Below are 12,206 nucleotides of genomic sequence, written 5' to 3' on the forward strand. Positions count from 1 at the left end.
CAAACTTTTCATTTCTCTCACCTAATCAGCTCCTTTCTTCACATTAGTCTGCTTGTATTTAAAGGGACACTTGACCCATTGAGCAATTTTCAGCAGTAAGTTAATATTTTGTCAAGAATGAATTTGATAACATTATTATTTTTCATGAACCATTAATACCTATAAAAACACATTTTTCAACTTGCTGTCGACTGAATATGACATCACCTGTGCCAAGCGACCAATGATGGCTCACCTTTTTTCTGGGTTTGGTCAGCAAACTCAGCTAAGATTGGTCGATACCTACTTCTTCTGCACAGGTGATGTCATCTTCAATCGACAGCAAGTATAAGTTTTTGAAGATATTAATTGTATATGAAGAAGAATGAGGTTATCAAATTCATTCTAGACAATATATATATATATATATATATATATATATATATATATATATATATATATATATATATATATTGTGTTGATGCCTGCTTTTTGTTTCGCCTACTGTTCTTTTGTGTGTTTTTTTATTTTTAAGTGTTTCTCCTGCCTTCACCCGTACCCTGAGATGGATAAAAACGGGCGAGATTTTTGTGTTTTATTTATATTCCACAAATTCAATAGTAATCAGAACATATAATTGTAAATAAAAAAACATTTCAGGAATACTGCAGTGTACTCCAATTTCAATTCTGACAATATTGTACTACATTGTAGATACCTGATTTGTTATACAAATTTGGGAAACTATAATTTTCTCTTTCTGACAGGCACCACATTATTGTCACATTATAACATTGGCAGACTGTCATGACCAGGAAGGCCTTCAGTGCTGTTCTATAGTGATGGTAAAATGAAGCTTCATGAAGCACTTGTGATATTTTTTGACTCCTCTAGATGGCACTCTTGGTTGAAAGATGCAGTGGAAATGTAATCAATTTTCTTTGCACTAGCCTTCATATTTAAACCAAGAGCACCATCTAGGGGAGTCAAAAATATCACAAGTGCTTCATGAAGCTTCATTTTGCCATCACTACTGTTCTAAACACTGTGTACTATTTGTTACATGAAATTATATTTCTTCATTGCATACCATATCGCTTTGCTGCACTGCTTTCAGTAGTATGTGGATGTTGGATTATTTTTTATCCAATCCAATTTCAATATTTATGTGTTGAACAGCATCTCTGATGAGTGTGATCTGTGTGTATTTTGGTAAAGCAGCCCAAAAAAGTATTTTTAAGTTTAAATGACTGCAGATTTTCTGAAATAGATCATAGAAATACTGTGACGTTTGTAAATGTAATGTTTTGGCCACGATCACAGTCGTTCTGTCCCCTTTGTCAAATTCATAGTTGGAAAAATGACCACGTCAATGTCAAATGTTTTGTCTTGTCAGGAACGGCTGGACCAGCAACATGAGCTACGCCATCCTCAGACACACACACCATGAGAACTGCGGACTGAACATGACCGGTTTAATCACTAATTCTCGTGATAACCCGAATGAAGGTTTTGATGCTTACTGCTATGATGAAACAGGTTCGTTTTGGGGCAGTGCAAAGATTTTTCCCATAACACACTTAGAATGTTTTGCATATTCATACACTGTATCTGACTGATGACCTTTTATTTACGTCTCAGTTGTTATTTCTTCTATTTTGTCCATGTACTAGCTGGGCCTGAGATAAACTGTAGCATGGCATTTGAAGGAAGTGGACAAGGTAAGAACAATTATCTATGCATGCATTCATTTTGGGTTAGGTTCGGAATGTAATATTATTGCCGGTAAAACAATCAACATGTCAATCTACCATTTTGTGTACCATCTGGATTGACCCACCTTTTCCCTAGTGGGAAATCCAGTGTGAGATTACATTTCACAGGCACATGGGAGACTAATTTGATATCAGTGTTAACAGTCTCATGTTTTGTTTTAACTTGTCTGGCCCAGTTATGCAATTATGACCTTATCTCAGCTCATTGTATTGTTTTGTCTCAAAGATTAATGGGGGCGCCAATAGTTGAGCGACTTGGATTTAGCACTGGGAAGGCTGAAACTTTCCATTGAAAAAGAAATGCTCGCGTGCGTCTTTGGGCAAGATTGAACCACATCTTGCTCTGTATCGGAAGTGCCTTCATATGTGGCTAAAAATAAAATGTAGTTAAATCACATAACTTATAAAACATATCTGCAGTATGTGTCATCGATGGTGATGCTATTATAGTGTCGTTTTTAAACTGCCCAACAGTAAAACGGATATGCAATTTTTAAATGGAAAGTTTTTAATACAGTTTCCATCTATATTATTAATTTTCAGTAAATGTAATTATATTGTTCTCTTTGGGTGGTGTGTGTGTGTGTGGGGAGGGGGAGGGGTGTGTGTGTAATGCATGCTCTGTAGGGTTTAAGTTTGGGCTTTGGATAAAAACTCAATTAGTATCTGTAAAATGAAAATTAATGTCTTCTAAATTTGGTACACCACCGAGAAGAGTGTTGTTAACAACCCTGACAATTTTGATTGATAAAAAAAAGACTCGTCTTGTCTTGCTATTGTCTCCACTCCCAAAAGCTGTCCGCTGATTAGTGAAATCACGCAGTGCACAAAAATGGAGTCTGCTTTATCTACTATCTTTCTTGTTCCTCCGCATCGCTACATGTTTGAGCCACAAAAATATCCGCATAAAGCCTCTGGTGGCTACAACATGTCCCAGTGGGTCGTTGCGGGGCTTTCCACTGTGTAGCTATAGGCGCTAACTGCCGCTAGCTCAAAACAGGACTCATCTCGGCTGCTGGATATGTAGGCTTATCTGCGGTGTCACCTCTTTGTTTAGGAATTTAAATAATGACACCGACACTGTTCTGTAAATTCTAATTGTGGCGTTTTTTGGCGTGCAGTCTTGCTAACTGTACACTGCAGTGGTACAAATGGGCACAGTAATGGTAATTAACTAACGATTGATTGAAAAACCACTAATGCGACTCCATTTTTTTTATGGCGGAGGAGGAAGGGCACATGCCGGATGACCAAGTGTGTCACAAGGAGCTGTTTTAGCCATGCCGAAAAAATCTGGAAAACTGTTTAACGCTATATTGCTACAATTCAGTACAACAGAGCTCTTAGTCGTGTTCAGCGATAATCTTCAAACATGTATAATGTATTTAGAAACATGCCAATGAGGTTGCATCAACTTTTCTTCTCCTTTGTCAGTAATTAGTTCCGTAGAGCCTGGCCTGCAGGTGTCCACCCCAGCAGAATCTGTTGGGGTAACTGTTATGGCCCTACCTACCGTGTCAGAGGAAGCCACAGAACAAAATACAGTGGAGGATAGTTCGCTCGGATGGGGCACCAATGACAGCGTCGTGCTCTCGTTTACCGCCGGAGACTTTGACCAGCCCACCGGATCTGGGCTGCAGCCACCCGTCTCTGAAGAGGACACTCAGTCGACCCTCGCCCCTGTCACTCAGCCCCTTCCAGATGACACGCAGGAGGATGTGATATTGCAGACTGAACATGAGGATGCTACAATAGCGGGTAAGTATGACAGCAATCGGAGTTTATCACACACCTGACTATGCAACTATTACATATGAAGAGCGGGCCGTGTATTTAAACTGTTGGTTCAGATTTGAAAAGGAAAGTCATTGATGCCGCAACTTCATCACTGAACTTTTAATAAGACACGGTGCCCTCTGGTGTTTGACTTTTTTTATACACTAATTCCTTACTCAACTCAAACTGACTAGACAAACTGGCAGTTAAAGTCCTTCTGCAGGCATACTTTAACTGACTTTGTTTTTAATAATACTTTTGATCTTTGATATAGATTGTTTAAATTGAATGAAACACATAAATGTCTTATTTGCCTGAAGGCCAACATAATGAAATGAACTGTTCACATTAACTTTACAATACCGTCTCGCAACCTTTCTAATTTGTTTAATAATCACATTTAACTCTTTCAAAAGACTCAAAGAACACAGGTTACAGGTTATCAATTAAGTACGGAAAATATATGCTGTGCTGTATGGCATTCTAAATATTTCCATAATATTTCCAGTCTGAGTTTGGTGATTATGTTAAATGAGTTCTAATAAAAATAAAAATAAGCTTTTAAGATGGTTTGATTTTTTAATAATTTATGCACAGTAGGCCTATTTGTAAACATTTAAACAGATATTTATGAGATGAGCATAAAAGCGGTTGAGAGTGATTACTAATTACTTACTATTTTACTATGAATATATAATGAATGAATGAATATATTACCATGAATGAATGCATATATTACCATGATATATATATTATATATATATATATATATATTGCTGTGACTATAATACCTAGGGATGTAATGATATCCAAACATCACGATACGATAGTATCACAATATTGAAATGAACACACAACATTGTGCTTTTGTACATTACAGCAATACATATAAACAACCTACAATCTCTAATAACACTTAATATTGAGGCACTTACTTTCTAATGCACGCACACATTGAGTTCCTCCACATATTGACTCGCTTCACAAGCATATTATGTTCCCCTTCATCTGACCATTAGCGTGGATTTTAAACATAGAAGGGACAAAACATGCCTTGTGAAAATTAAACTCCACAAAAAAACTAGCCACCAGAGGGTGCTAGAACTGCACAAATGGAAATCAACCTGACTTTTTTTAACAGATGTGCTGCGTGACATGACGATGACGATATTGTGGCAGTTTTAATATCGCGATATAGTCGTTATCGTTACATCCCTAATAATACTATGCTATTACTGATTACTATAATATTTTTGGTTGAGTGATTGATTACGAATTACTTGTGAGTAAGAGCTGAATTAAATTGGTACTTTTTTTTAAACAACCTGAAGCTACTGAACAACCCCCACACGGCAAGAAAAGGATGAATGTGGTTGAGCCACAGCCGGAACAACGGGATCGCAGTAATTCATCAAGTGAGTAGCCACGATGTGTTTCCGTCAAGTCATTTGTAATCAAAGTCAAATAGCGCTTTGATTTGCGCCTAAAATCAATGACAACAATTCTTCTCACTTGCAGACTGGCTTGTCATCATTGGGGTGCTTATAGCAGTTGCCGCAATCCTCTTTGTGTGTGTGGCTGTTGCCAAAAGAAAGAGGTAAGCACATGAAATTCCAGTGCATTTTGGACACACGGCAGACAAGGCAACATGTGATGTGTTCTCGCAGCTGGTGCGGTAAGAAACAAACCCTGATGATCACCTCCAAAGAGAGCGAGGGGAACGGAGCAGCTGGAGTTGTAGCCACCAGTTCCCAGGCCCAAGAGAGGGAGCAGGAAATGGTGACCCTCATGAACAAGGAGAAGATCCAGGAGAACGGCAACGCTGAGGAGTTCACCGCCATCACGCTAGAGGAGACGCCTGATAAAGAGGCGTGAGGGAGCAGGCAGAGGCAGTGGAAGAGAGGGTGTTTGGTCGGGGGGGGGGGGGGGGGTATTTTAGAAACTGCTTTGGTGGTCAGCACTGGATGGACACTGAGTGGGTGTTAGCACATAGTTGTGTGTGTCATGTAGAAACATAAAGGCGGCACTGTACTGGAGCAAGGCTGCAGGGTCTTGCATATTGTTTGTCCGGTGTGCCATATTAGTGAGGAGGGGGATGGGAAGCATGCATAACAGTGTGCGAGTGTGTAGTGTGCCTGTTTTTGTGCATGTGTTATGTGATTTTATAACAAAGGGGTGGGTGGTGAAAAAAGTACTGGTGGGTTGGAATGATTTGATCAATGAAGTCATTGGTTGGGATTTTTATTTTTTCAGAAGCGAGCGTAAAACGCACATCAGCCAAAATGGTGAAATGCCCCGAATGACACTGAATTAAAAAAAAAAGTGTCATATAAAATATGAGCAAAACAATCTTTTATATTCTTACATTGTTGTTTTTTTATTTGCTAATTTTGCTTTCCTCTGAACTAATTAGGTGTTTTCAGTTTTTCAAGACAGCTGGAGATGTCACCTTTTTGATTTGTGCTATTTTTGTTGGTCTTTATGTGTAACATTGTTATTAATTAATATTATTATTATTAACAATTTAGCTTAAAATGTCCATCCCATAATAGTGGCCAGTTTTCTGGTTTGAATCCCCGTTGAAGAAAACAATGTGTCGATTTCCTTTTAGGGTTATTTGACGGATCATATGCAAAGTTGACATCGAGACAATAAAAACAAAACACAAACAAAGCTGAAAGTGGGGAAAAAAGTGATAGTCACTCACAAGACAGTTGCTGTAAGAGAAAGAGGTAGCCAGGTTTCCATGGCAACGGGGAGTTGATGCCAGAACATGCTTGCAAAGGCAATCAAGAGTAAAAGAAAGATTACCGTTAATATTGTCTGGAAGGAATATCAAATTGAGTCCTGTGTCAAGATGCGAGACAACTTTTTGTCAAGGAGTGGCGTCCATTTTCAATTGGTACGTGTTCTTATCAGGTCGCGGGTGAGCAGAACTATCCCAGATGGCTTTGTGGCAAGTAGCAAGTTTGTATTTTTTCCCGTGTGTGTATAATGTATTTGAATTGAATGCAAATGTTTGTCAGTTGAATCGCAGGAATTGTCTTGTATAGTTGAATGATGAAGAAAAGTTCAAAAATAACAACAAACGACAGTCAATATTAGTTATGAATCAACATTTATTAGTTATATTTGTATATGTACACCAAAGGTACAGCACATTTAGATATGTAGAAACAGATTTTTTTTTATGTATAGCATAAGATCAAGGAAAGAATTATGTACTTTTTTTTTGTCTTTTTCTCAATATCGCCCTCACATGTACTTTCTGCCTTTACATCAAAATAAAAGCAAAAGCTTTACAAAGAAGGGAAGGCCTAAAAAAGTAATACTATGTTAGGAAGACAACTTCCTGTTGACAAAGGTATAATTCCGGAGCTGTTTCTTTCGAAAAAGACACATTTCAGTAGAAAAGAGTGGAGATGTAGTTAAGGGACTGACATTGTTTCCTTTTTAAGCTCAGCAAGTTCCAAGTGTTTGTGTGTGTGTTTGTGTGTGTGTGTGCATATTGTGCATTGCGTAGAAAGTGAAAAAAGGCAAGCGGGTAAAGGCAGGTTGACTATGGGATTTGTTGGCATTGGCGTGACGGTCTGACTCTCGGTTGCATGTGTGGCACTTTGACAAAAAAACCTGAAAGCAGTCTAGAGATCAATGATATGCTACTAGAAAAGCATCAGCTCAAACATGATGCCGATACTGTGTATGGGAAAAGGCCAGTCCTCGCCAGTAAACAGACACAATGAGTCACCTGAGGAATGATGCTCAATATTACAAAGTGATATTTGCAAATGTGATATTTGTTCGGCTCCATTTGATTCTTCACTCTAGCTTACCTACAGACAACATTTGACCTTCTTTTCTGCAACTTTTCTCACAGTCTCCACCAAATAAAATAATGTTGGCCCCGTTTAACAAACGTCTCCTCTTCATCTCGCTTACTTTTGTTCACACCCTCTTTGTTTTTTGTCTCCTCATGCAAATGTTGCTTCAGGATATTCTGCATTGCCACGGGTCAGGACATTTATATATCTATTTATGTACAATGACAATGAATGAACACTGCTTATATTGTCATGGAACAGACATTCAAAAGGCTTACATTAGATACAAAAAAAGATATTTATACTTTATATTGTTGAGTGACAGATAAGTAAAGCACCTAATTATTAGAGAATAAAAAAAGAACAAACAAGCAATTTAATACACAATTTCCTGCCTATACATTTTGTCTAATCTAGTTCTACTCAGGACATAGATGATATATTTTCTAGAGGATTACATTTATAATGTAACAGCAATAAAACTATATTCCTACAAACCATTTCATCATTTCCCAAAGGGGCAAAAAGATGAAAACAAACACCCACACCAACAAGAAAACACTGTTAACTACAATATATACACAAAAGTGCAAGGAGGCACTTCAAATATCATGCTTTTAAGATAGTGGTGCAAAAAAATAATCATCATTTTATTCATGCTTCTAAAATAGTTTGAACATAAACGCGGTCCAACTCTCATCATGATCGTGTTCATGGCCGCCTTGAAAGGGAAGTCAACCCCAACATTTTCTTTACAATAATACGTTCTATGTGCGCCCACTAGTCTGAACACAGTATTCCGATGAATATTCCGTTTGTGGAATATGAGTTAAGCAGGATTTTTGATCCATCTCAAGGGGTGGCTGAAGATGGCCTCACAATTGCTCAGGGCTCAGGCAACGACCAACCACGACTCACCTGTTTTCTGAAGCTGAGCCATGATTAGTCGTGACCTGAAACCTGAGCAACCGTGATGTCATTTTGGGTCGACAGCATGTGGCAAACTGGCCGCCACCTGAGACCATGGATTTTTGTATGACTGGACTATCAATGGGCTCTTTACACAAATCCACTACTTCCTGAACTCAATTCCACAACACAAACTGATTAATCCAGGTGTGTCTGGCCATTGTTGTCGTGGTTACTGAGGTCTTGTGGTATTGAGTTCAGGAAGTAGTGGATTTGTGCAAAGAGCCCATTGGAACGCTGTGGCTGAAGCTTGAGGGTAGCCATCTTACGTCGCCACTGTTAGTGGCAACTTAATCCCCCCCCCCCCCCCCCCCCGTTGAAAACACTGTTATCAGTGCGTGTTATACACTAAAATCCAAAAAGGGCATTTGCTTTCATTTGATTGTTGATGGTTCTGACAACATGAAAGACAAATCTTTAATTAGCACTCACATTTGTACCATATTAGAGAAAATTTTAAATCATATTCTTAGCGGTGAAATGTGCATTTAGTGGTTCTCTTAGACTTTTCGTACAACCAAGAAGGGCTTACCGAGTGACAACGTAAGATGGCCGGCGGCGGCTTCACTTCTTCGGAAGGCAAGCAAGTTGCATTGTTTGTCCATTCATATACAAAGGGGTGGATTTTGCTGCTTAAAGGGGAAGTCAACCCCAATTTTTTTTTTTCACAATCATATGTTCTATGTAGCCCCACTGGTCTAAATATAGTATTCTGGTTAATATTGCGTTAGTGGAATATGAGTAAAGCAGCTAAATCCAGCCATTTTCATCCATCTCAGGGCCAGCTATTTTATCAGTTGTCGACTGAAGATGACATCAATGTTGCTCAGGCCTCAGGTGACAACCAATCACAGCTCAGTTTCAGAAAACAGGTCAGCTATGATTGGTCGTTGCCTAAGCCCTGAACAACCGTGATGTCATCTTCAGTCGACAGCAAGTGGCAAAATGGCCACCCCCTGAGCTGGATTTAGCTTCGTAACTCATATTCCACAAATGTAATATTAATCAGAATGTCGTGTTTAGACTAGTGAGGTCACATATAACATATTATTGTCAAGAAAGGTTTAAGGTTGACTTCCACTTTAACTAATATTCCACAAACGCACTATTAATCAGAAGGCCACGTTTAGATAGTGGGGGTGCATATAAAATCTGATTGCAATTTTGAGGTTGACCTCTCCTTTAACGGAGAAATTTTGTTCCTGAAGGTAACAAGACCATAAGGTCAAAGTGGAAGGGCCTGTTAAGGTGTCAGTGCTGTGCTCTTCAATAATGTGTCACCTTGGCGCTTTGTGTGAGTGTGTTCAAATGCAATTGTGTGCCACAAATATCAATTGTGAAGTATGAAAGCCCACGGTGATGGCTTGTGAGCGTGTGCTTCAGGAACGCTGCTCTACTGAGAGCTGCACTAAATCTTTTGTTAGCGTTTCTATTGTTACTTCAACACGCATCGTGTGTCTTTTTGATCAGTGTGATGCAGACATCTTCAAGGCCGGGTTGTCACCAAGCACAAATGACGAGAAACAAGACAGGAGAGAACGACACAACACTGAGAACAAAATCTCACTCATACGGTATAAGACTCACACTCTTGTTTGAGAGAAGATAAATGAGCGTTACCTGATTCGGGTCAAAAGTGACAGAATATGGGTCCGCTGTTGTGTTGAGTGAAATCATGGATATGAGCACACAAGTGCAGAATTCTAGGGTTTTTTAGAAACAGTCTTGGGCTCAGGTGGCTAAAAATATGCAATTGTTTGCCTTTGAACATGCAGCAAAACAAGAATCTTCCGAGGGTCCTCGAGGATGAGTATAAATATTTCTGGTCTGTCTCTGTTTGTGCATGTCAACATTCCCATCTGACAACCATTGGCTGTGCTTTCTCTCGTCTTGGTTTGTTTCATCAAAACTAATTTGGCCCTTAGCACAGGTAGAGGATCCCGTCATCCAGCGGAATGTCGGTAAAAACATTCGCCTTTGCACATTGTCATAGTCAAAATTTGGAACTGTTGTGCTATTAAGCCGCCGTTTCTTAATGGGACAAGCTCATGTGAGGAAGTAAACATTAGGATTCCTGCACATTTCTTCTTTGTAGTAAACATAAAGGCCTGAGAATCTCCAGTCATCTCATGGAATCACGGTACAGTATTTGCATAATTTTGAATGTGCCGCTTACCGGCTATTGAAGTCGATGGCTCATTAGCTTTTTTTTGTGCCATGTTCTTTGTGCTTTACATCATCTATCATTTGTGCCATAACGGATTTATAGACAAGCCAATTCCTCATTGGTGTTTCACTCCAAATTTTGTTTCAGCATCATTGGTGCAACTCAATCATTTTGGGCAGTGATATGCTGGGTTTTAAATTACAGATTACGTTAATGTCAAAAGACATGAATACTCGTCGCTGATATGATTGTGGCAGTTTTAATACTTTTGTAGCATATTTAAATGAAATATGCTACTGTTTGGTCCCAGGAACTGTCTTAGTCATATGCCATTATTCAGAATGCAGACCCAAACACTAACACACACTCCCACATGTACACACACACATACACATTCACACACACACATGCACAGGCATTTTACATTGAAGACTTGAGAAAAATGTCCCTTTACTAAATTATAGTGAATTACAAAGGAAACACATAGTGGCTTAACATTTGTCTTCATGGTACGATTTGTGCTTTAATGTGAATAGTGGATCTTATGCTATAAGGCTTAGCATAATCTGCCCTCATCCCTATCATCAATTCTGGCAAATGATTGGAAACAGTAGCCAGGTGCATTCTGAGACTAACAATAAACATGATCTTAGCAGGTGTGCTTATGATGGCACTAAAAAGGAAGTAAAGCGACAAAGTGGTCGCCATGACGACTTCCACTCGTTACAATAACACTGGGGGACAATTTGAAAACAAAAATCTGTTGAGTTAGATTTGCTTGCTGATTGAAAATTGCAGTCATTTTTTTTCAGTTATTTCTCCACAGCTTACCCTCCAGATAAGCAAAATTCCACTGATTAGCTGCAGTAAGAAGAGTTGATTATACGATTGGACTCATCTACAGAAACGTGGAAAATTACTTGTGCTTGCACAATTGAGTGGCAGGTGACAAGTATGTGCTCAATATTTTGGAATCAGAAGCATACTACGAATTAAGAGGTTTCTTTCATATTTCATTGTATGTCAATATTTGAAAATTTTCATAGAACCACATATCTGTCAAAAAAAATAAAATACATATTTTTTAAGAAAGCAGATATCTATGGTTCAAAAACTTGATGAGATAAAGAAAAATTTGGCTAATTTTTTGATTCCGCTCCCAAAATTTGTTAAAAACACCTCTCAGACCTAAGTCAACGAAAATTGTGTCCCCCAGTGTAATCACTCACCTCTGAGATGCTTCAAAAGGAAGTGGAATGTATTGCTAAAAATAGTGTGTTGCATTTAATGTTTTTTTTCTTCCTTTCCTCTGTCAACCTTGAAGTATGTTGTGCAAGAGTTTGCTAGTAAGGACATAATTGTGCTCTAACAGGAAGCGTGTACCGCTGTTGTCTCTTCACAGTTAAGTGAATTAGTAGTATTTAGCAGTCAGAGAGACAATTACAAAAATAATCTTAAAGGGACTAATAATAAACAAAACTAGATTACATAATAAACATTAGTAGTTCTGTTCATATGACATTTTTTTCATTCACTCTTTTTTTTTTCCATCACCAGAAAGGAAAGCTTGTGGAGGCCAGGAGCGGGGGGGATCTCTGCACAGCCCTTATTCATGTTTCCATGGTTCCTCCTCAACAAGCGTGCACTCCGCAGCAGAGCCGTTTGTGGCTGAGGTTACCTGCAAGCAGTTAGCATGGAAATCTAAGACACAACACTTTT

The 12,206-nt window shown here is 38.7% G+C and overlaps 2 protein-coding genes across 4 annotated transcripts in view; one reads left to right on the forward strand and one right to left on the reverse strand.

Moving 5' to 3' along the window:
- The window catches only part of LOC147175864 (CD44 antigen-like), a 12,488-nt gene extending 7,058 nt beyond the window's left edge, over positions 1-5,430 (forward strand). The window contains exons 3-8 of the mRNA XM_086073988.1: positions 1,376-1,518; positions 1,653-1,700; positions 3,189-3,512; positions 4,862-4,945; positions 5,049-5,127; positions 5,198-5,430. Of these exons, the coding sequence (XP_085930114.1) occupies positions 1,376-1,518; positions 1,653-1,700; positions 3,189-3,512; positions 4,862-4,945; positions 5,049-5,127; positions 5,198-5,405 (886 nt within the window). The 3' untranslated portion in view covers positions 5,406-5,430. The remainder of the gene's footprint in view (positions 1-1,375; positions 1,519-1,652; positions 1,701-3,188; positions 3,513-4,861; positions 4,946-5,048; positions 5,128-5,197) is intronic.
- A 5,487-nt stretch (positions 5,431-10,917) lies between these two features.
- LOC147175865 (excitatory amino acid transporter 2-like) overlaps positions 10,918-12,206 on the reverse strand; it is a 33,134-nt gene continuing 31,845 nt past the window's right edge. For all 3 annotated transcript variants that reach the window (XM_086074807.1, XM_086074806.1, XM_086074808.1), the window contains exon 11: positions 10,918-12,165. In XM_086074807.1, the coding sequence (XP_085930933.1) occupies positions 12,094-12,165 (72 nt within the window). In that variant the 3' untranslated portion in view covers positions 10,918-12,093. The remainder of the gene's footprint in view (positions 12,166-12,206) is intronic.

Source organism: Leptonotus elevatus, chromosome 4, assembly GCF_054856555.1.
Source record: "Leptonotus elevatus isolate MCC_2025b chromosome 4, RoL_Lele_1.0, whole genome shotgun sequence".
Classification (NCBI taxonomy): Eukaryota; Metazoa; Chordata; class Actinopteri; order Syngnathiformes; family Syngnathidae; genus Leptonotus; species Leptonotus elevatus.